This window comes from Synchiropus splendidus, chromosome 5, assembly GCF_027744825.2.
Source record: "Synchiropus splendidus isolate RoL2022-P1 chromosome 5, RoL_Sspl_1.0, whole genome shotgun sequence".
Taxonomy (NCBI): Eukaryota; Metazoa; Chordata; class Actinopteri; order Syngnathiformes; family Callionymidae; genus Synchiropus; species Synchiropus splendidus.
In genome coordinates, this window is record NC_071338.1 from 11277935 (window position 1) to 11301684 (window position 23750).

General features: G+C 45.9%; 1 protein-coding gene across 6 annotated transcripts in view; it reads left to right on the forward strand.

Moving 5' to 3' along the window:
- The first annotated feature begins 1933 nt into the window (after positions 1-1933).
- LOC128758817 (potassium voltage-gated channel subfamily C member 1-like) overlaps positions 1934-23750 on the forward strand; it is a 40434-nt gene continuing 18617 nt past the window's right edge. For 5 of the 6 annotated variants that reach the window (XM_053865178.1, XM_053865175.1, XM_053865176.1 and 2 more), the window contains exons 1-2: positions 1934-2476; positions 8385-9078. In XM_053865178.1, the coding sequence (XP_053721153.1) occupies positions 8458-9078 (621 nt within the window). In that variant the 5' untranslated portion in view covers positions 1934-2476; positions 8385-8457. The remainder of the gene's footprint in view (positions 2477-8384; positions 9079-23750) is intronic. The other variant, XM_053865180.1, reaches the window with a different exon arrangement.

The window sequence follows — 23750 nt, forward strand, 5'->3', positions numbered from 1 at the left end:
GATGCTGTTGCATCAACCGGCTTCAAATGCGCCTGGCATTGGATGTGACTGTCTTTACAAAGTATTAGTGCCTCATCCTCAACAGCTTATCACCAAGTACAGGGTCCTGGGGGGCTGGAGCTTGTACCAGCTCGGCTGAGCACAGGCGGGTGACCTGTCTGTCAGGGAGCACAACAAGGAGGACAGTCACTGACACCCATTCGGGAATAGTTAATTAACCACTGTGCTGTTTAATTTGGGAGGTCCCTCTGGGAACACACGGAGAACATCTGTGAGCTCTACACGGTAAGTACCCAGGCTCTCTGCAAAACCAGAGCCTCATCAAATGGACCTGCTGCGGAGCTGGAGCAGTTCCGATACCGTGACATTGTGATTCCCCAGACGAGCGGCCTGTTGTTGTAAAACTCTGACTCTGGCTGGAATTGCTGATGTGATTCTGCAGCATATTTCAGAGTGCACACAACGCAGTATAGATTTCTACATCTCCTGTCCAAGCGGCCTCGACCTCCCGCCATCCTGACATAACGTCGAGGCATCCGTCTCTTGCTCCGATTCTATCTTTGTCGCTGGGTCTTCCTGCACTTGTGGTCAAAAGATGCTGGACAACAGGCGTTTGCCCTATTACTCCTGTTGTAATTTTCATGAGGCGACGTTGCACTCATGCTTAGCTTTCCCGTCAGCAGTGCATTAGTCCTTTTGCTGATCGCTGCTCTTCTTCTTAGCCCTGTCCTCAACTGTTTATGGCTCTCTACATGAGGAGATCATTTGGACCCATGCCAAGTCTCAATTTCTGACAGGGAAAAAGACGTTTTGACACAGGCAGTTTTTACATGTAGTCATGCACTTCAGCCCAGTTCTGCCGTCATCATGTGCATTACACATGTATGACACTCTTCTTGTCAGGGGTTGCCACAGCGAGTCAACCTCCACCACCTTAACCAAGTCAGCAACCCCCTCCCCAGTCACACCCATCCCCTCATCCCTTCCTGCACCCATGATCTTCTCCGTTTCATGCATATTGAACCTTCGTTTAACAACAACTATTGATCCTATCCTAAGTTCAGCAACATTTTGTAGGAAATGACGTCACAGTTTCAACTCTCAGTAAATCCAGAGTATTTATCAAACTCTGCAGCTGATAAATTATTCACATCAAGGAATGGGGAAAAAAAAACAACCTGCAGACACTTGATGCACATATGTTTTAATGATCCTTTTTAGTACGAGTAAAGAATATAGGCAAGTGAAAATGTATATTCAGGTCAGGCCCACAAGTGCATCACAAGGTCCAGCTGCTACAGGACCATCACGTGAAAGGAGTTTTGAAATGATCCAGTGGAACAAAAGACCATATAAAAAGTGGAAATGAGACAATCGGACGGAAATCAAAGATGCTGACTCTGCCCTGGATCTTGTCAAACACAGTGAAGCAAGAGTGCCATAAAAATGTTCATTACAGCAAGGACAAAAGCTTGTTGTCGTGCCCTTTCAATTTATCATATGTGTGTGTGTGTGTGTTTGTAGTGTACCGGTTTATGTCATAATGTATAACCATATACTAAATTGGATGCTTTATTTATCTATCGCCATGTCACCAGCGATTCCATGATAGTCACCTTGGCACCGTCACATAACACTCCGCCACATGACTGCTGGTGTCAGTGCTGGAAACCTGTAGACAAAATGGTGTTTGCGTCCTTCCAACACACACAGAAAGAGAGGGAGGGGAGACATTGTGAGCTGAGGGAGAGAAAGACAAATAAAGAGGCCAATAAGTGGTTAAATAGAAGACAGAGAAGCAACAGCGGGCGTGTGTATTTTTCCGGCAGAAACATCTGAAGTTCAGTCATAAGAGCAATGAGCCTGTGCTGCTCTGGGTTCCTCCCACCCCGCTGTCTTGTGTCTAATCCGCCCACATGTATCGTCTGAGGAGGAGAAAAATAGTGCAGGAGGTGACGCCGAGAGAAGGAACAGAGAGAAGCGCAGGGAGGGAGAAGGCGAAGCGAGAGAGGTGTCTGCACGCCGCGTCTCCATTGAAACATTTTTGGAAGGAAGATCTGAATGGTAGCCTCACCCTGCGCCCGGAAGCGTAGAGAAACTGTAACCAAGGCTGGCTTTGATTTTTCTGGCAATAACACAGAGGTGGGAGGCAGAAAGAGGGGGAAAAAGAGGAGAAAAAAAAGAGGGGGGAAAGAAAGGCAGCTCTCAGGGGGACTATCTCTGCTCCATTCCATCCGAAAGACTCATCCCTCTTCCATCATCAGCATGATCATAAAGCTTTAAGTCACTAACGCGGCGATCTCAGCGCGAAATCTGACTCTAATCGGCTGGAGCCCCAAAACAGAAGGTGAATGCCTCTGCCAGAGACTGGACACCTCTCTGACACCGTGAGACACAGCGAGAAAACTACACTCTGATTGATCTGTAAAGCTCGATGTGCCTGCTTTGGCACGCACTCGAAACCGACCCGAACCAAGTGAGTATCAACCGTGTCTGTGTTTCTGTCTGTGTGTTTCCTGTTTCTCGTCGTCGAGCCCACATTCAACAAGTACCGTTTTAATTAGCTGCAGGGTGCGTGTGACGCGCTCGTTTTTCGTCCGTGCCACGCTTCCTACACAGGCGGATCCGCGCCTTCACTTCGCCATCCGGATGGTGATTTCGTTGTAACCGTCAAATTCACCCCTCAGCGCGCAAGTGAAGGGTGTTTCCATCTCCCACCAGATGAGAGCAGCCTTCCTCCTGCTCGCCTGCGTTTGTCTTCTCATGCTTTGTGCGTCTGAATGCATGGCTCGCTGCATGGGCTTCTGTGTGGCCGCTTTGTTTCAAGGCCTTGGCTGTTATTCGTGTTCAATGAAGGCAGGACGGGCACTGGATTCATCTCATCCAGAAGGTCCACCCCACGTCTAGACGGAGGTCCCGTACCCCCTAACCCCTGTCGCCCCTCCACCTGCTCCTTTCCACGCCGTCTCCACTCTGCCCCCACTGGGAACCCTCTACTTCCTCCATCTCGTCCCTCCTCAATCCTGCATTATAAATCCACAGCTGCTGCTATTTTTAGACCGTGGGTAACCCAGAAAACACCCCTTCCATTTTAGAGGGAATGAGAAAAAAATCCTCTCTGGAGGAAACATTGGCGTACTGTCGCTGTCTGGGGACGTGGTTGGTGGAGAAGGGATGGGGCCGAAAGAGCGTGGTGTTTAAGTAGCAGAAATAAATCTATTTGGAGGCTCTGATTCACTTACGTTGGCTGGGGTTGTGCATCTCTGCCTCTGATGGCATCCAGTCCTCCGTCCGTGCCACAACTTTTTCTTTGTCCTTCAAGCAATTTATAACCAGATCCTTGACCGTGCGTGTGTCACCTCTATCTCGCCTTTTACGAGTTCCTTTAACAGCCCCGGCCGTTTTTCATCTCCCATTCCCAACTGGTCTTGCTCGACGTGTCTATCGACAATGTCAAGTCAGGGATCTGCTAATTGTTAATTTAGAGCAGGATGACTTATGATCAGTGTTGGGTTAAATCCCAAAGATCCACCTGCAAAATTCACCAGCTCAAGAAAGCGGTGATTTATCCAGTCCTATAAATAGACCTTAGTCTTCCTGACATGACACTCTATCCCCGAGCTCCTGCCGCCTGCAGTGACGGTGGTTTGGGCCTTCTCTGTCCTCCGCTAAATAAATAACAATGGCCGACGTTGTCTAACAAACCAATAAAGCCTTTGCACCTTTTTTTTTCTGTCACATACAACCCACACATCCTTCTGCCTCATCCTGCGCCCGCACCCATCCAAAATGTGAAGTTTTGTTCAGTTGTGAGCAGAGAACTTTGGGAATCGTGTTAGTTGTTTTTGGCGGCAGTTTGGACTCTTGTGTTGATGGATGACGCAGTGATCTGGGCAGTATTAGAGTTGCCTTTGATGAAGGATAAAAGAGTAAAGGAAGGAGGGAGTTGATGACGTATGTGGTTGATGAGTTGAAGAATTGAAAGATCAAAGTCCGAGCACATTTGGGTTACAGTTATTCCATTTGAACTATGCTGCGTGTGCCTCAGCAACCTGTCAAAGTCTTCTGAAAATTGGCTTAAAAAAAATCATTGTTATATCAATATGCCTATTTTGAAGACAGGTATGGGTCGTCTTTGAAGATGAGCTACGCCATATTCCATAGCTACTCATACTTAATTCTATTTATCGCTAATATATGGAGTCTTTTACATTAGAATGAAGAGGTGCTGCGTTTCTCCCCTTAAGACCAGAGGAGTGGTAGTGATGTGTTGCCATTAGACTGACTCTCAACGTTCTCAAACTGGGAGAGATTCAGAAAGAAGAAAAGGCAGGGTTAGACAGACAGTCGGTGGACTGTGAGTTCTGTCTTGAGCTGCTGCATGATAGCTGGGAGATGAGTGAATCAGGTGTCGTTTCCCTGCACCTTCTCGATAATGGCCTGCATATTGCAGGTCTGCATTGGTCCTTACACCGGTCACCTTGGCCCTGCAGAGCAGTAAATCAATAAAAATCACTTTTAAATCCCCTCAGAAGTACCTTAGTTTCAAGTGATAAATGAATGCAGCTGTATTTTAAATATTAATAAGCTCCATTAAAAAAAAAAAAAAAAAACGTTTTATGTGATACTTTCATTCACTGGTCATGAAATTCCTGATTTATTCCGAGCCCTCTCTGATAGCAAAGCAAAAACGATGACTTAAGAAACCAGAGGGACAAGCAGCTCAGCCTGTGTAATGATAATCTGTGCAGGAGATGATGGTTTGAGATTTGTCCCTCTGTCTGTACTGAAGCGAATGCTCCGGCGTGTGTTTTTGAGTAGGACGTGTGAGAAAGCAGCAGCAGCTTCTGGGTGGTGATTGACCAGTATACATAAAGGCTCAAGCCCCCCCGGGGGGTGTTGATGCAGCAGAACGTGTGGATTGGTTGGCCCCTGGAGATCTCCACACTTGTGTTTCTGAGCAGAGAGGAGTGTGCCGCCTGCGCGGGATTTGCCATTTCCTCTCCTGCCCGCTTAATTGATTGGGTATTTCATTCATGCTCAGGGAATTGGCTGCAAGTGGGATTTTTATTTCCTCACATTAACTGTCTCCCAGCTTTGTGTGGCTCTGTCATCTGCGTCCGTGCGTCTTTGTGGATCATCTTCTCCCTCCGTTCACGCCATCTAAGTCACTCTGTCGCCTGCAGCTGCGTGACACACGCAGTCAAAAGATAATGGGTGGTGGATTTACTGTGAGAGCACGAGGTGCGCTCGCCATCAGAGGGGGAGAGGGAGGACGAGCGGTGTGACACACTGGAAGGGGAGGTGACCGCAGTGCTTCCAGCGTGCTGCAGTACCTTGCGCTCTCCTTTTGGGGTCTCCTGTGCACCGTGGACTGGTTGCCAGCAGAGGGGGAGATAATGTAGAGATGAGGAGAGGGGAGAAGGATGCGGGCAGGGAAGCGATACGGAGGGAACAGCATGAAGCCTTGTGGTTACATCCTTTGATGAGGTGTTGGAAACACACACGCACACACACAGAAGCACACACACACACTTCACATTTGCCTGCAAAGCCCTCCCTCCGTTTCCCTAGTGATGCATTTGCCATTCAGCTCAGCTGTATATCTGTAGCACATCCCCGCGCTAGATTTTCCTTCCTCCCTTCACTGGAATATTCCCCCTTCACCACCTTTACCTCCCTCATCACTTTCCCTTTCCTTGAAAACATGCTTTAACACATCACTTCTCGCCTTCACATTCTTTGTCCCTTTCTCTTCCTCTCTTTCTTATCCTCTGTCTGTCCCCTACTGTTAAAGGTTCCAGCGTTTGCTGCCAAATGATGGTTTTGTTCCGCATAGTCAGCACTCCTCCAAATTCCTCCCTCCCTGCCTCCCTCTCGCTCACTCTCTCTCTCTCTCTCTCTCTGGTGCAGGCTCTGCTCCCCCTCCCCCTGGTTACTGCTGCTGGTACCTCACAGTCAATGCATCCCATAATCCTGCACTCCCTCCCCCTCTTGCTGCAGTGTTTGTGCTAATATATATTAGCGTCTGTGCGGCTTTCTCCTTGCACCTTGGCTGTCTTGAAGGTTCTGCACGACTGAAAGCAAGAGACCCCTGTTTTGTGTGGTAGCCAGGGGAGTGTTGTGAGCGCACCCCCTGTTTTCCTGCCCTCCTCTTGTGCAGTAGTATGTGGGAGACGCAGGACATGGTGGCCAACTCAGGGACTGCTGCAGGAGAGAGAAAGTGAGACCCCCTCCCATCAGTTCCTGATGCGTACTCACTCTAGTCTCACCTCTATTGGTTCTTGACTCACTGCGCATTCCTTTACTCTACCTCCTCCACGAGGACCGATCAATGATCTGTGCCTTTTCTGAATAAAAAGCTAAAGACAGATGCTGCTCATCAGTGTTTATACTTGCAAATTGATTCAGTCAATAGACTGACCACGCATGACATTAGAGAAACTGAACGACCACAGTGACATGCTTGTGGCAGTGTGCGTATCAAATATTCAGCAGGTCAAACTAAACTGAACCTTTAAGGTCATAGCTGCCAAAAACTGTTCTGCTGGTGAGAAATGCTGGGGACGTTCCTGTTTCAGGACAGCTGTGTCCCGCCACTGAGAGTGTGAGACACAATGGAAGACGCTGTCCGTGGTGCTGAAATGAACCATTCGCTGCTGGAAAAGCTCAGCAACCAAGAACAATTTATCTGTTTAAGAACTTCACTTAAGAAGAGTCAGTCTGAACCTCAGTTGTGCAGAGTAACTTAGAAACTCTGCAAGTCAGAGAGGCAGAGCGTTTCGGTGAGTTTTGAATGACAGTTTCAGATTTTGTTGTTCAATGGAATGTGTAGTGTGCAGAGGAAGCTATGGCTGACACAATAGAAACTTCCTGGAGCTGTGAAGTTGTGAGACAGAAAACCTTCATGCATGGCTTGGACTTAAAGAGCCCTGAGGACACTCGCACAAAATGAGAACTTCCGAGGGCAACTTCTGTGTGGGAAGCACCGTCCATGCAGTAGTTATGGTTTCAAGTCTTACCTCGCTGCTGATACTCTGTCCCGGGATGACTGGAGCAAAAAAACAAAAAACGAAAAAAAAAACTAAGCTAAACTTTTCTGAGAACAAGAAAAGTTGTTAATAGGTGGAGCGTTTGTACAAAAACGATCAAGTTGCGAAGAGAAGGCAGCAGAAGTGCGCAGACGGGAGAGTTGAGCTGAAGTGCAGGAGGCAGAAGTTTGCGCAGGTGAGCGATGTTAGAGGATGAGTTTGGAAGGTGAAGGAAGGATGCAGCGAGGTGACAAGAGAAAATGGGAGCAGAGATGGGACATTGATAATGTTGTGAACAGAGGAACTGATGATTCTACCTCTTCAGTGAAATGTGAGTGTCTTCTGCGGAATATGAGAGCGAGCGAGGAAGACAGGGAGAGAGAGAGCGAGAGAGAGAGGGTAGTTGGCGTCGAGGGGGGAGGGTGAGGCGATTTCTTTGAGAAGAGAAAAAGGTTAACAACATAGATATGGCTGCATGTGTGCTGCACACGCGTCTGCAGCGAGTGGCGATGCAGCTGCGGGGCGAAAGCTCTGACCTCTCCAGGAGGAGGAGGGACGGAGGGAATAACTCCTGCTTTTTACTGCAGCAGAATTCATTCACTTTTATAGCGCACTCTCCTTTTCGATACCCTGCTCCTCTCTCCGCTCCCCCTCGCTCCAACCCCCCTCTTCTTCCATTACTAGAGGAGAGACAATATTACACTGCTGCTCACTGTAGCTGCCTCCAGTCAAAGTGCTGCTTTCACACACATGTTCCGGTCTTTGTCTGAGCTAGGACTGTTTTCCTGATTGCCATTTGTTCTGTCCTTTTCAGTCCTTCCATTGAAAATCTGATTTATGGTTTCTCCATCTCCTCTCCTCCGTCCACCCCCCTGCCCCCCGCACTCCTTCTCTCATGCTCTGTCTGTGTGTCCGTACACAAAGTGGCCGTGAGAATTGACATAATTGAGCTTTGCCTGGTTCTGAGGTGTGTGGAGGGGCTGCTGCAGTGGCTGAGGCAAACACACATGGAGGAGAACTAACATTAGTAAACACCAGGGAGGCAATTAACACACACACACACCACGCATGGAGACGTCAGAGAGACTTTGGGAAGGAGATAGACTCTGTTTATCTTATTCTGGCTCCGCTGTCAGTTAGTGCTTTAGTCCCACATCGGTCCTGTCAGCTCTTGAATCCGGGGACGGGCAGTGTTGGGACCAACATGTCTCAGTGACAGCGAGAAGACCGTCTCCACACTCTGTGTTTCTGTGCGTCAAGGAATGAATTGCCATATTTTGCTAATTATAATGTTGATCATCTGCATCTATACCTCCCTTCTGCTGAAATTTCTGCCCTTTTTCTCTCCCGCAGACTCCTCAGACTCCTCCCTCCTCCTCCTCCTCCCTTCGGTTTCTCTCATCCTCTCCCTCCCCCCCGGTCCTCTATGCTCAGTTCGGTGTGTGTATCCTCTTTCAAAGGGCGCAAGGGTGGGAACAAGTCGTCCAACAAAGCATGTTACAGCGCAGACATGACTTGTCCTTCGGAAAGCGAGAAGATCGTGATAAACTGCGGGGGGGTGCGGCATGAGACTTACCGGAGCACCCTAAAAACGCTGCCTGGTACCCGCTTGTCGTGGCTCACCGAGCCGGACGCCTTCAGCAACTTCGACTACGACCCCAAATTAGACGAGTTCTTCTTTGACCGCCACCCGTCAGTCTTCTCCTTCATCCTCAACTATTACCGCACCGGGAAGTTGCACTGTCCCAACGATGTGTGCGGTCCGCTGTTCGAGGAGGAGCTGGCCTTCTGGGGCATCGACGAGACGGACGTGGAGGCGTGTTGCTGGATGAACTACCGGCAGCACCGGGACGCAGAGGAGGCGCTGGACAGCTTCGAGACCCCGGAGCCGGACGCGCCGGACGACGACCCCGCGCTCGGAGGTGCGGATGGGGACTTGAAGAGACTGTGCATGCAGGAGGACGCCAGGAGGGCAGGCTGGTGGAAAACTTGGCAGCCGAAAATCTGGGCGCTCTTCGAAGACCCCTATTCATCCAAATATGCCCGGGTGAGTTCCACTTGGTTCCATACTGCTCGTGGTAACTTTTGAGAACTTTGTCCTGGCGTGCTGGCCTCCACATATGTGTGTTGTATTCCATGTCTAGCTGCATCTTTCATGATGAATAATTAATGCTGGCAGCGCAAGAGAAAAATGCTATGGAGGATTCCTTCCGCGGCCGCGACGTTCACGTGTTTTTTATGAAGCACATCACTCCTCGTGTATGAGCTGGTTTCACCCCCAACAGCCTTTTATTGCGACCATAATTCCCGTCGCTGTGTTCTGCAACTTGAGCAGCTTTAATACGCGCCTGTCCGTGAACGCACCGTCCGCTGCGCCATGCATCCAAACGTCCTCATTAGGTCACATTTGCCCGTTTACGACGCACATCAATGCGCCGTATTTCGTGTCAGAAATATTTATTGGAGCTCCGCAGCAATGTGATCCGAGCCTTTGCCCATTTTTGCCCTTGATTCACACGCTCCCCTCCAGTGTGTGCTTCCCACCCCCCTGTCCCAGGTGAACGCTTTTACGTACCATCGGAACTGCGATCGAATCTTTTTTTTTTTCTTCCCCGGTTAACTATCTGATCAAATATTTTGATTTGATCTCTCATGTGTTCCATTTTCCAGCGGATTGAAGTGGCTCTAGTGCTGCACACTAATGCAAATGCCTTTGCTCCATTTGATTATTTATTTATTTATTTTGGTTTAAAATATCTTTCGCTTTTTTTGCTGCCAGTGTCAGGCCAAGGGGGGTGTGTTGGTCCATAAGTGCACATGCAGAACCAGACAGTCAGCAGACACCTGCAGTGGCTAGGTATTCATGCAAACGCTCACACAAAGGCTGAAGTAAACTTCCAATCACAAAGCAAAGCAAACTCTTGCCAGACTCTGATGGTAACAAGAGGAGACCTTCTGGACGGAGAAAGTGTTGGACAGTGATTGGCAGAGAATCAGCATTAAGTCATCCGATTTGTCTCTCTGCTCTCTGTGGACTCAGGATCCAGGCAGGAGGCGCTTCTCTAACTGTCACTCCAACTCCAGTCAGATTGATTTATCACCGGCTAAAGCAATAACCAGACTATCGACTACATTCTTAATAAAACAATACCGCAATGAAGGTGTTAATCCAACTTGCTCTTTTGCTGGATGTCTCAGAAAAAGCATGACACCATTCCTCAGTGTTTATAAAACTATCAAAAATACAGAAATGTTTAAATAAATCAACGCTGAAGAATATGTAGCATTTAACTTTATGTTGGAGGATGCATTGTAAAGTGTTTAGCTCAAAGTTGACTGGTCAAGTCATTACAATCCAGCCAGGTCACGGCTTTTCACTACATTTATGATCTGTGGCATGAAAAAAGTTACATTGTCAACATGAAGTAGTGAAACCCGTAGCTTTTCAGGCTGGCAAAACGTGAACAATACTTCACTTGTGAACGGTATATGGCGACAATTCCACAGTCACATTTAACAAAAGAATTGTTTCACCTGCTATCTGATAATTTAAACTTCCAACGCCTTTGATGAAATCAAAATCAGAACAAAGATGATTTTTTTTACAGCAACACTGGAGTATTGGTTCTCTCATATTGTACTGCAACTTGTTTGCATGGTGGCTTGTAAGAGGGGCTGCTTCAGGTTCGGCATCTGTGTAACACTTCTGTGCAGCTGTCATTGTTTTACCGTGTGGGACCTCAGCCCTTTGTCCCGGGGCAGCTTTTTTTATTTTTGAGTAACATAACAAAATGTTATCCGTGGAGGCTTGTGATGGAATGTTGGGGTTATGCAGAGTACAGGCATTCTTCTCACTCAGCAGCCCTCCATTTGTGTGCTAATGCAGCCCTTTCTGTAAGACTTAATACGCCAGTGTTGTACGTCAAACAGTGATGTGACCCAGATCACTTGTTTTCTCTCTCATGCCCTTTCTTAAAGTATCCAGTCATGGACGAGCCTCTTCTGGGCTTTAAATGCACAGCCATGCAAATTCTACGTGGAAAGAAAAGATTCAGAGTCGACGAGAGACGAGGGGGGGAAAAAAAACCTGAGAAATTCAAAGAGACAGATGAGAGTGGGGACGAGAGAGACGAGAGGAGATACAGGGAGACAGGAGGAGAGACATTACTCAAATGATTTAGGGGGTTTGTTTGCATGGCGGCGATATAACGCATCACCAATCAATGTTTTGATCAGAGCCTTCGACGCAGACTTTTTTTTTTCCATCACTGAAGCTGCTCCGCTGCTGCTGCTCGGGGGGGGTAATGCTCCAGCGGGTTTACTGTAGTAGCACATGCGTGTGAAAACACACACGCGCTGGTGTCTATGCTGGCTTTTCTGCTGCAGTAGACTCCAGGAGAGGAGGGGGAGCACTGGAGAAAAAGAGAAAAGAGGTGGAGGGGATGGCAGTGAGAGGAATAGGGCGAGCAAGGAGAAATGGAGAAGAGGTAAGATAGTGAGGAGAATTAGAGGGAAAGGAGGGAATGTGGAGATGTGCGTTTTGAATTCACTAGGAGGACGTGGTGATCACACCGAGGGACACGTAGCACGGTGGGGGTGGGGACCCTTTTCTTAGCCTCTTCGATTAGCCTTAAAGGTCTGAGCCGTCCAATCAACCAACACCCCCCACAGCACCTCTTGCCTGCCTATTGATTGATATTTAATTGATTTGCTTCTTTTTTTTTGTCTCATTGAGGACATGTTCCATCAAACTCCTCAAAACGTTGTGTGTGGAGGTGGTGGCTGGATGCTCAATGCTAGGCGGTGGAACCATGAGAATTTATGGTGGGGTGTTTGTGCGTGTGATGAGGTGCCATACAATACCATTTGCATCTGATTTCTGTATTGATCAGCGCTGACATAGATCCTTCAGTTCTGCTTGGAAGAAATCCCCGCTACACTGACTTTGACACATTTCAATCCCGGTCAGTTTCAGCAAGCGTGTGGCTAATGGCTTTTTATCCTTGTGTTCTGAATGACTCTGCGCTGTTGGCAATAAGCCTAGTTAAGCATCTTAAAGTGTCGTCAGTACCGTGGATCAATCCTCCTTGTTTTGTTTCTGACCCCGATGATGTGCGCCTGAAATTTATGGCGATCATGGTTGGTGATCTAGATCAGTCCTGGGCAATTTTTTTTAATCCCGTTTTAGCCAGTAACAGTAAATACAACACATTCCTGACTTCATGTTTGTTTATTCTTTTCGTTTATCATTTCAGTATTTTCCTCAAAGTTTGGTGAAAGAAAATTTGAAATATATTTTGAAATAAATTGCCTTTTCATCATCGATGTTTGGTCCACAGTTTTATTATGATTTCTATTCAATTTAAATGCAATAAAATTATTTTTTATAGGGTTCATGCCATATTTACACTTCTTCATATCCTTGCTTCCATTGAACCTTTTCTGGTTCATTTCGTCCTTATTACTTAAGATTTTGTCCATCACATTTCGCAGTCATCGCTGCCTTGCTTTTGGCTTGATGGCCCCTCACAACAGTCGCAGTTTATAATGTGGCCCTATAGGAAATTTAACTGCCCACCTCTGAGCTAGATGTTTTCCATCTCGTGTTAACTGTGTACAAGTCAAATTCTGTCCTTGAATGCACTGTATAACTGATCTGAATACACAGCCATTTAATAACTGACCTTGAGTTACGGAAGTTATTAATATAACTTGTATAAACCTCTTTGTTTATGCTAAAGATTTACATGAAATTGTGCCTTAATTTAGTGTGTTATGAAAGTGCGTGGAAATAAAGCAGCTTTACTGAGTCCTGCTCTGTTGAATTATACTGGAGTATTGTATAGTGTAGTATAGAAAAGCGTACTTTTAATGACCGAGCCCCATTAAATGTCACTATAGCGCGGTCCATAGATGCCGCACACAACCGTCACTCTGCCCTCGGTTTAAAAGTGTAGCCAGCGCTCACTATCTTGTACTGGCATATGGCTTTTGTAGTAAGTCTAACCCAAAGAACAAAGTGTCATGTTTCTGATACAGTAAAGATACATGTCGACATTCTCAACATTTTAAAGTGACAGAGCGGTGACGCTTCAGACGGGCCGACGCAATCCAGCGACGTCTTTAACGTCATCCTTATCAAAGTGTGGAAAAAGACATTTATATAACCGCTGGCTTGATGAGCTGCAGTGCATTCTTTTTTAATATCGATACAATTGATTGATAGTTGATACATAGATTTTAAAACTAATTTCGATCAATATATGCTGTTTGGAAGCCCGACCTGCCGAGCACAGATCGATGTCGCTGGATCATAGGGATATTAGTCAATAGGTCGATACACGAGGAGAGTGGTTGCAGCGTCCTGTGCTAGGTTTTTCTCGCTGGTAATTCATGTTGGACACTGTTTTGTACTGTTGTCATGCGGACATTTAGTCTCCTTCATCCATCTAATATTTCATAAGCAGCATGTCTTTTCCGCCTTGAGGCGCTGAGGTCCAATAAGTGCCTTACTGAAGGGACTTGATCTTTGTTTGCCTTCCCCTATCCTCTTTATTCAACATGGTTGCTGTAGAACACGGACTTGTTTCATGGTCAACAACAGAGCAATAGAAAACAGGCCACTTTTATACTTTGGACTCCCAACTGAACCCAAATCAATTAGAACCTCAGAGGCGCAGTGGCACACATCCACCTGCGCAGACAATGTTGGCACCGTTTGTCTGAGCGAACTTGAATTTTCCTGCCTAGCAGATATTAGAGGTCACAATCTGATCAGACCCTCCCCTGTGCAATGTTAGACGCTCCAGTCTCTTTAACGCCGGTTAGGTGACTCCGTCCAGTAACAGCTCCAGTTTAAAACAGGAAGGACACACTTGTCTTTGTCAGCAGTCTCTTTGCAAAGTGCCATTTGCAGCTCAGCAAGTACAAGAGGCTCCTTCGCCCCTATCCAACTTGCACTTTTTGAGCCTCTGTTTGACTCTCCGATATTGTATTCAGAAGGTCAGTCCTTGAGGTCTGTTATTCGCTGCTCAATGACAGTACACAAATGCTGTCATCAACACAAACCCACCGGCATGTGGCGCCGACATAGAACAGGTTGGTTCTGCGTAAAAAACATCATAGAGGATTGTGTATCTTTCTAGAATAATATTTGTGTCTCACTGAGGGTTGTGATCGGGGATGAATGGATGAAATATTTAGCTGACCGAATACTACATTTTCAGATCATCATTAAAGGACATGTTTTGTGAAGTTGGTTTTGGTTTTTTACCATCATAGCTCTCTTGCTGTTGACAAATTTAGGAGCCTGTGGAAAATTCATGATCCCACCAGCTTGTAATTTACCCACAAATAATGTTGACAAATAACCTTTCTTTGCTGTGCACTGATCCTAATGTAACATACATGTGTGCTGTTCACCAAACCTTTGTGGAATTCCATTTTCAATCTCTGTCAACCTCACTTTTCTATGGAAGCCATTTCTGCCAGGCAAAAAAAACAAAAAAACAAAAAACACTGGGAGGGGGAAATAATGTTCTTTTTTTTCACCTGGTGCTTCAACTGGCGGTGAGAAAAGAAAAAAAAGTTTGGATTCACTGGATTTCAGGTGAAATGGACGTAGCCTCTACTTAAACGTTTGGAGTAATTTGAAGAATGATGGCAATGCTACAAAGTATGCAAACAAGTCTGTAGTACAGGTCATCTCTACTTCTTTACACTTAAAACCCCCCGACAAAATTCCCATCTATTTCTTGCTTTAATGGAGAAAATGAATGCGAAAGACTGTTGTCCAAAATTGTGTATGATGTTGGATAATGTTCCACAGGTTCAAGGGGTGAAGATATGGAGTTGTACTTTGCCATTCTGCACTCTCTTGTTAATGTACATCATGATACTGCCATCCCTACTTCGATTGATCTTGTTTTTTTTCCTTTTACATGAATAGATTAAGCACCAAAATTGCTAAAATACATACATGCATCTTCAATTACCCAGCGTTAAGTACTGTTCAGGGTTGTGGGATGTGCGGGGTCCTTTCCAGGCGGTCAATGTTTTTCAAAATTCCCACATTCTAATGGTAGATGTGTTGTGGTTATTGTGTAGAAAATATCCTTTTCAATTTTTGGCGGCAAACAAATCAACTCTTTCAATCGGTAATTCTCTTTCTTCATGCCATTCCAGTTGAAATGCCTGTTTCCCACTTTGATCCCTGAAGGCTGCATCTGAAAATAGCAAAGAGGGTGAACGAGTCCTAAATTTCATTCTCTGGTGGCAACGTTTGCTCCATCCCCGTGTGCAGAGTGACACTCAGAACCCAGATCAGACAGAGAACAAAAACTTCTCTTCGTGGCCTAGAAAGAGAAAAATGGCGACGGGATAAACTCTGAAGCGTTTTCCTCTGCTTGCCAGATAATTAGCCGGCTTAACTCTTTTTCCTGCGCTTGCAATTGTTAAATGAAGCGTGGTGTTGTGTTTCTATTTTCCCTGACGAGGGTTTGCTCTGCCGAGCTTCTCATGTTGGGATGCATCTCTGTCTCACCAGCTGGAACGGAAGGTGATGCGGCTTCTGAACAGGGAGAGTTTTCATAAAAGAATCTAAGGAGGACAATCTTTGACTCATAAATGCATTAGATCATGTTGCGTACTTGTCTGACCTTCGCTGTTATGCTAGCTCTCTCCCGACAGCTACTCTCTAAGAAGAATCCTGTCTCAAGTTCTTCCAGAAAGTGAGCATAGCAACATACAGTATCACAAGAGAGGTGCGCTGAGAGACTTCATTGGACCTACCTGCTTAAACCCGCTCTGTTCCCGAGGGCTGCCGGAGTGAGAAATGCCAAGTGTGGCGTGAGCGCAAGCGACAAGCCTCATGTGCGTGAGCGCAGGCAGCCTTATGTGCTTCTTAAAGCTCCACAAGCACTGTATGAACATCAGGAACTGCATGTTGCCGACAGACAAGTGCGCAGTCGGCATTTGGCTTGTGAATAAAGCCTCATTTCTGTCTGAGGAGCAGCCGCTAGAATGTCAGCGTTCTGATCTTGTAGCTCTCGCCCAGTTATAATTTCATGTTATCAAAGAATAATGTGATTGTGATCCAGAAATAGTGCTGCCCCGCTGCCAGCTCTCAGCTTTCATACCAAATAACACTTTTAAAGCTAATAATGCTCTTTTAATAACTAAACATAGCCTACGTTCCCTGAGAGGAAATATGTTTCATGACCATTCTATGTGGGACGGTCCAATTGTTAGGAATCATTTGTGACATTCCATGTCAAAAGGCCAGCGATGAAATCTCATCAATAAGTACCTGATACTTCTCACTGGCATCTCTGTTTGGGTTGCGTTAAACAGACAATAATAACAGGACATTTAGGGCTACAGGAGGGCGTCCGTTTTTTCATGTCCTCAGGAGCCCTGACGCCCTGAAGTAGAGTTGCTTTCTGGTGCCCAGATGTGCCATGACAGCCCAGATCCATGGATAAGTTGTGAGGATTAGACCTGGCATCTAGATGCAGAATCAGGTGGTTACCATACATTTTGGGATCCTGTTTTAGAGTGAATAATTTGGGGGCCTCCTCGCATGGCTCCATGTTTGTGGTGTTCTCCCACTGCTGCGTTATTACACATTAGCTCACAGCAGCAAGATGCAGCGACTCAATTTTTATTTTCACTCGTCGACTGAGCCATGTGCCAAATCACTCACAGAAGAAAAATGGAAAAAAAAAAAAAAAAGCAGAGCGTGGGTGGACTACTGGCTGCTAAAATTAAGGCTGGAGGATTCCGTCGGACACGCGCTCGGATGTGTATTCTCTAAAAGTTGATTTATTGATTGAAGTATTGCATGACATGGCAGACGGAAGGCTTCAGAGAGTTCTGTGATTATGTTGCAGCAGAAGCTTCCTCATCAATTCAAATCCCTCTCACACTGTCGTTGGCCTCCTCTGGGTCGGTCCATTTAGCCATGCTGGTGAAGTGCTGAGTCAGTGTTTGCTGCTGCCGTCCTGGCCATCCGTCGGACCTTGTGGTGGTATAAGCCTGATTCTTTTTTTTTTTGGCACCCAAAACGGTCCAGGCGTCATTGAGAAAAGGCTCACACATTGGTGCAGCTGATTAAAGCCGTGGGAGTCCGAATTCTCCGAATAAAATCGATATGATCAAAACAAAGCGATGCTGTGGTTGATTCAGGAGCACACAAACAAACCGCGCTCAAAACTAAAAGTGGCTTAATTGTGGTTTTGCATCAAAAGTCATTTAAGTGCGTTTATTATTTATAGGCGGCGTCCCGGCGAGAGACTCGACACAGAGCTGAAACACATTTTCCACTTTCATTACAACATGCTTCTTACATTCGACCCTCACAAACACCGGGGCGGACATAAATCACTCCACGTGCACTCACCTTTACACATTGGCCTGTGCTCTGTAAGTATGGACGCCCATAAAGCATTCCACTGAGCGTTCCCACTTATAGCGCTGATAAATCATTTCGTTTCCAACACCTCCGCATGGAACCTGCCGAGCGCTTTGTTTTCCAAACGCACGCTGAACAACGGCACTGTGCAATAGAAACATTTGTGTTCTTTTGAGCTGCTGTATTCAGTTGTCATTTCAATAAAACTTGACCCACACTAGGTTTTGCTTTTGAGTCTGCACACATTGTCCATGCCTCTTTTTCAGCAGTGATTCTCTGCCTAGTTCTTGTAATACTTTATTAAACCTTCAATTGGATAGAATTAAATACGTTTTACTACAGACTGTGAAGCTTAAATGTTAACTTATTGGGACTGGGAACGGTTTCATTTTGATTGAACAATAATAGAATAATATAATTAATGGACGCAAATAACACTGATCATGTGTAAACTTTATTTCACGGGGAGCATTTTTCGCTGCACCACTTCCATCACATATAATGTGACGCTGTAACCTGAACATCCATGATGGACGGGACTCAATGAGAGGTTGACAGGTTTATAGTTTAAGCTTGACAAACACAGATTCAACTGAAAATTGATCACTGTGGTGTTGAATATTAAAATGTGATTATTGCGATGAATGAATCCTCCATTTAGCCAGACCGTTTTATTTAATGGGGTCTCACTACTAAAACTAATAACAGCCAAACAAACACAGACATGAAGGAGCTTGAACACTGTTGAAATTCTATTTGACCGTCTATTGAGCAGTTAAATTAGAAGACTTATTTCCCTGTGTGTCCACACAGTGTTTTGTGCATCTCTGCCTGAGTAGTCACGAGTTGTCTCCCTGTGAAGCTTCTCACTGTGTCGCTGCTCAGTCTTTTGGAAAGTGACATGGGAGGGCGTCACCAGGAAGAGTCCTGTGTGACCATCTGCTTGCTGGTGATAGTTGCTCCTGTCCAAGTGGCTCCTGAGCGTTGCAGAGCCTCGAGAATCTCCGACCTTTTTTAAGCTTCACATTAGCCTGGAAATATAGCTGTTATAGGCATGTTTTTGCTATTGGTGATGGCTGACCGGCCTCAAACCCCACTTAAAGGTGCATGTAATGTTGGTATCATCGAGCATTAATTCCATAAAAAGGCTTATTATGCAGTGCTTCAATTGAGTTGGATGTGTTTTCAATTGAAAGATGTTGACCAATCATGTGTCTGCTCAGGAAGGGGGTGTGGCTAGTGCCTGGCAGAACATGCGGATGAGACTGTTTTGCCAATCTCGCCTTCAGCACCTTTAAGTTACGTGTCAACAAATGCTTATTATAGCCTATTGATGTCAGCATTCATGCAAGTCATGATCTCAATAAATCAGTGCGGGTGAGTTCTGAGACTACAAGCGTGTTTCAGTCGCTCAGTGGAAGCAGGCCGTGCGGGTTTGGGGCTCAACTCGCAGCTAGCAGCCTGTTTCGGAGGGTGGAAACATGGCAAGATCAAACAATTGGATTGCATTATTGGAAGTAAGAAGAAGCAGACCTCATGTGAAACCCTCGTGTGAACAATACGGAGTCAGCAATTAACCCCACTGCTCCTTTTTGGATAGTGGGAGGAGTCCCCAGAGGAAACCCACGCATGTATGGGAAAAACAGCCGCATCATCGTAAGGATCTAGTTTTGCCTCAAGCAGAGCTCGTACAAACAATGCACATTATGAATTAGGAGCTGCTTTATTTCCTACTTTCATCTAACACACACCTTGTCAAAGGAATTAAAAAGAACTACGCGATAATGTAATACAAGTCAATATTTATAGTGAAAAAGACTGTGCTCTCTCCTCAATTGCAACAGCTATTTTATTCCTTCTCACTTTTTATTTTGAGAGGGCTGCATGACTAATTCATAAAGTTTTGAGCTATAAATGGCTCGACATAGACAACGCCGAGCCTTTAATGTGATCAAAGGAAGTGACATAATGAGGAAGTGACTCGACTGGAACTGGATGTGCCCAGCTTTCCCACACACACGGCTGTATAGCCAGAGAAAGGTGGTTGAAAGGTTGAAAAGTAGGGTTGTGTCTTTTGTGCTGCACTGTGAAGTGCATGTTTCAATTTAAGGTGTTGAACCGTCTACAGAAAAAAAAAAATCATTGATCTAACTTTCGGTGAGAATTTAGTGGCTAAAAATATCGACGTGCGCTAATTTAGCCGGGGGTTGTGGATGGCGGGTTAAGGTGAAGGGGTCACGACAGCAGTCTGTCAGCGCAGCTAATCGAGCGGCGACAGGGCTGCCAAAGTTGCTTTATGTATCTCAGCCACCTGCGGCAGGGCCGGCGAGGGGAGGAAGGAAAAGTGAAGAGGAAGAAGGGGCGTGTGCGTCAGAAGGACAAATGCTCTTAACATGCTGCAGTAATACCAGCTGAATACAGATGAGAGGAAGGGAACACGCGTGCCGCTCACTCACCTCCACATGCTGTATTACCCTCAGAAATCTCTGACACAACTGCAGTGGGAGTGAAATGGAGGAAGCCTAAACACTGCAGAGCCGATACGACTGCGACGGGGAGCCGTGTGTGTTTGCTGGTGTATATGAGGGTGTGTGTGTGTGTGTGTGTGTGTGTGTAGGTGAGCACATTGATTCAACTGGAGTTGAGTCATTCAGGGAATCTCTGAAACAGAAGTGTGCACTTTGCTTTAAATTCAGCAGGATCACTTCCAAGAGCTCTGACCTCACGGATTGAATGTTTCTGGCGCTCCTAAAAAAATGGCGAGGATTACCCAAAGCTGCAGCTAATTATATCTTAATGTTCATTTCTAACACAAGCCCCCCCGACTGATCCGTCATCTCCGTGCCTGAGGTTCTTTATGAACGTGTGCATTTGGAGTTATGGTTCCCTTCTGCACCACAAATCAAATCTTTCAGGGGTTTCCACCCAGCATCTCTGAGGGGTCAGGAAAAACTCATTATAGTACTGACCTCTAAAACAAAGGGGCTTGTTAAAATCTGAAGCAGTGCTAACTATAAATACCAAAACATGTTCGTACAACTATATGGCATCACAACTAACATCAAATAATGATTCAATTTTAACATTGTTCCGCCTGAAGATGATGCTTTTAAGGATCACGGTGCATCCAACTTATTCTGATGGCTACATCTTTAGAAGCTCCTGTTTCACCTCCACACTCATTTTGTCTATGCTTTTGCCGTGTTGCTTATGTATACGGGCACAGTATTTCTCCGCCTCTCTCCAGTCATCTGACTGCACAGTTTGAGCACAGGCAGAGAAAGCCTGGACGAAATACTGTCAACATGAGGATGAATTAGATAATAGATGTTTGCTGTCCCCAATTAGAATAGAGTTGACAGCGGTGTGTGTGTGTGTGTGTGTGTATTTAGTGGATGCATTGAATACTGTAATTTTGGCGGCGCAAAGCTATTAATAGTTTGGCTTGAAACAAAAAAGCACTGGAAGAAAGTCTGCTTGTGCTGCTGTTGCCGTCTTCCTCTCCACCTTTGCGCTGCCATCCTCATGTCCCTGTGGGGAGCTGGCTCCCCCTTTCATCTGGCGTTTTTCTCTGCTCATCTTTGTCTTGCTCAACAGTGTTTAGACGGAAGATTCTTTTGTTATCTGGACATAATGCAGCCAAGGCTCCCCTCTGCAGTGCTGCCGAGGATACAGCAGCCATGATGATGACAGCAGTGATTGTGATGGTGCAAGTGCGGGCTATTCCTGTAATCCAGCCAAGGTTAAACCCACACTGCAAGCTAAGTGGCTACTTTGGAAGTCAGTGAGCGATGGCAGTCGCTCACCTTTAGGTCCCAGATTAATCACCTGGTCTTGGTCTGAAGCCGTCCATGGGCTGCCCTTCAGGAGAACAAAACGTCCTTAACATCATTTAAATGATCATTTTTCATCCTTGGTTCGTGTGTGGATTTCTGATCATCCCTCAGCGTCCTCTTATCATTGCTGACGCGGCAGCACTCGTCCACCATTTGCTTCCCCGTCGGGGAAAGACGCTGCGTCTGACTGGGCTGGCTTCATCATCCTAATGTTGGCCATTAAAAATAATCCCTTATTTGTCTCAGCACCTCTCGACACCCTGACAAACAGACTGGTGCGTTCACAGTTTGCCTTTCTCCGTGCAGCCCTCCTCTCTCCAGCTGCAGGAGCGGTATTTGGCTTAGTCCTGTCCTTGGTGCCTGAAAGCAGAGGCTAACGCAGCGGTTGTCATGGTGACAGAGAGCCAGGCAGTGCTGTGGTAATACTGTAATGATCAAGCTCTTCTGGAAGGTGCCGCAGTAAACACGGCACCGCTGGGGTCCCGTGAAGACAGAAGCGCAATCTCGGCACAAGCGCGAGTCAGAATCCATCCTGGGATACGTCATCGTCGTTCAAGCATTTTCACTCGCACCTGTCCCTCTCAGTGTCACCGTCTCACGTCATTATCTCTGACCTCCTCTACACATCCTTTCACCCCCTTCACTCCCTCTCCCCCCTCCATCGCTCATCCATTGAAACATTATCTGCCTCCTTTCAGAATCCCTGTCCCTCAAAGGTCCTTCCTCATTTTTACTTCTTCTTTCTTCACCCTCCTCTGCTCTTTGAAATTCAAGTTGATGATCTTCGCAAATCTAATTCCAGAGTCTAGCGAGCGGAGCGGACTCTGTTGGGCCTTGAAGGTCAGTGGGCTGCAGGTGCCGCATATAAGCTTCAACACATTCCTTCATGAGTCTATTCCGCAGGGGACTGCAACAATATGATGAACAGAGAGACGAACGAGTTGAACACCACGACTGCTTCCATGTGCCAGTCGTACTGGCCGGAACATTCTCCTCACCTGTAGTGAGCCTCCATGCAGTTTTGATGAATGATATTTTATGAATGCTGAGTCGGTGCAGCGGCTTTACCACCACTCTTTGCGCACAGCACAAACCTTTGTGACACGCTGATGAATTTTTAAATGCGCTGGCTGCTGGGAGGGATTGATCAATATTGATTCAACGTTCAGATCTGCAGCGTAATCCACTGCGCACCCGTGTCTTGGCATTCTTGGCATACAAGCAGTAGGAACCAATTAGTCTGATAGTGAGTGCAAACGTGAGGAGGGCGAGTGTATTTCTCATTGATCGTCTGAAGCACAAGGCTCGCGGACCCAGTCCAGCCTGATGAGTCATTTCATATGGCGGCAGGAGCCCGAAATACTTGCTCCAAACTAAATCTAAACGTGTGAAAAACTGGATGAAAGATGGGCAAGCTGATGTGCACTGTTCACCACAGAGACGCCTCATCGTAAATGACTGTTGGTTTGGTCCCGAGGACCGATGAGTTAAGACAAAAATGGAGACATTTTATCATTCGTGCCTTTTATGTGGTCATTTTCACACCCCTGCTTTAAGGCTTGTGTCATAAAAAGTGGTGCTGCTTGGACCAGTCCACTTGTAATCATTGTATCTCTATTTCCAGTCCTGTAGCATACATCATTGTCTGAAATGGATCCTGAAGAAGAAGCAATGCTCTGATAACTTTCATTCCTGTAGTCCTTATATTTGTCCATCAAGCCTGAATGTGTCTCATCCATCACATTCATTATTATCAAAAGCACAATATCGACCAATGATAGGCTCATGTATTGCTTACACGCCTCTTTGGATGTATTTTCTCAATAACTAGTATTCAATACTTATATTAAATGTGGATTACCGATCCTTATTTTGCATAGAGAAGTAGAATGAAGCTATAATCTCAGTTATGGTTGATAGTCGACATACTGTGAGGGCAAAACATTGTGAAGTCTGGATTCAAGGAAAAGGACAGTTTTCTCCCCCCCCTCAATGTGGATTTGTGCCGTAGCGCTCTTTTTAGCTCGAGCCTCTCCCTCTTTTCTAAATTTATATCAGTCTCTGTCCAGTTTCTCCTTTATGCCTCTCCGCACACAGACGCACACGGGCCAGTTTCATGAACCCCTGCTGAGTCTCAACCTGTGTAGCCGACGTAGATGAGGCGATGTTACTGTAGTCCTGCCACTACTTCCTCCCTACACTGATGTTGTGTGTTTGTGAAGTCTCAGAACTTGTCACTTGCCTTGAATTACAGCAATATGCTGCTGATTAAACTGCTGTCCTCGCTGTAAGAGCCAAGAAGAGATACTTTATATTCACTTAAAGTACTTAATAAGTAATGTAAAAGGCCGTACAAGAAAAGGTATCACAGAAAATGTGTAAAAAAAATACGTTACATTACATTAAAGTAAGATCACATTTTAGGAAAAGTAAAAACAAATAAAATAAATATATTAAAATATACATGACAAT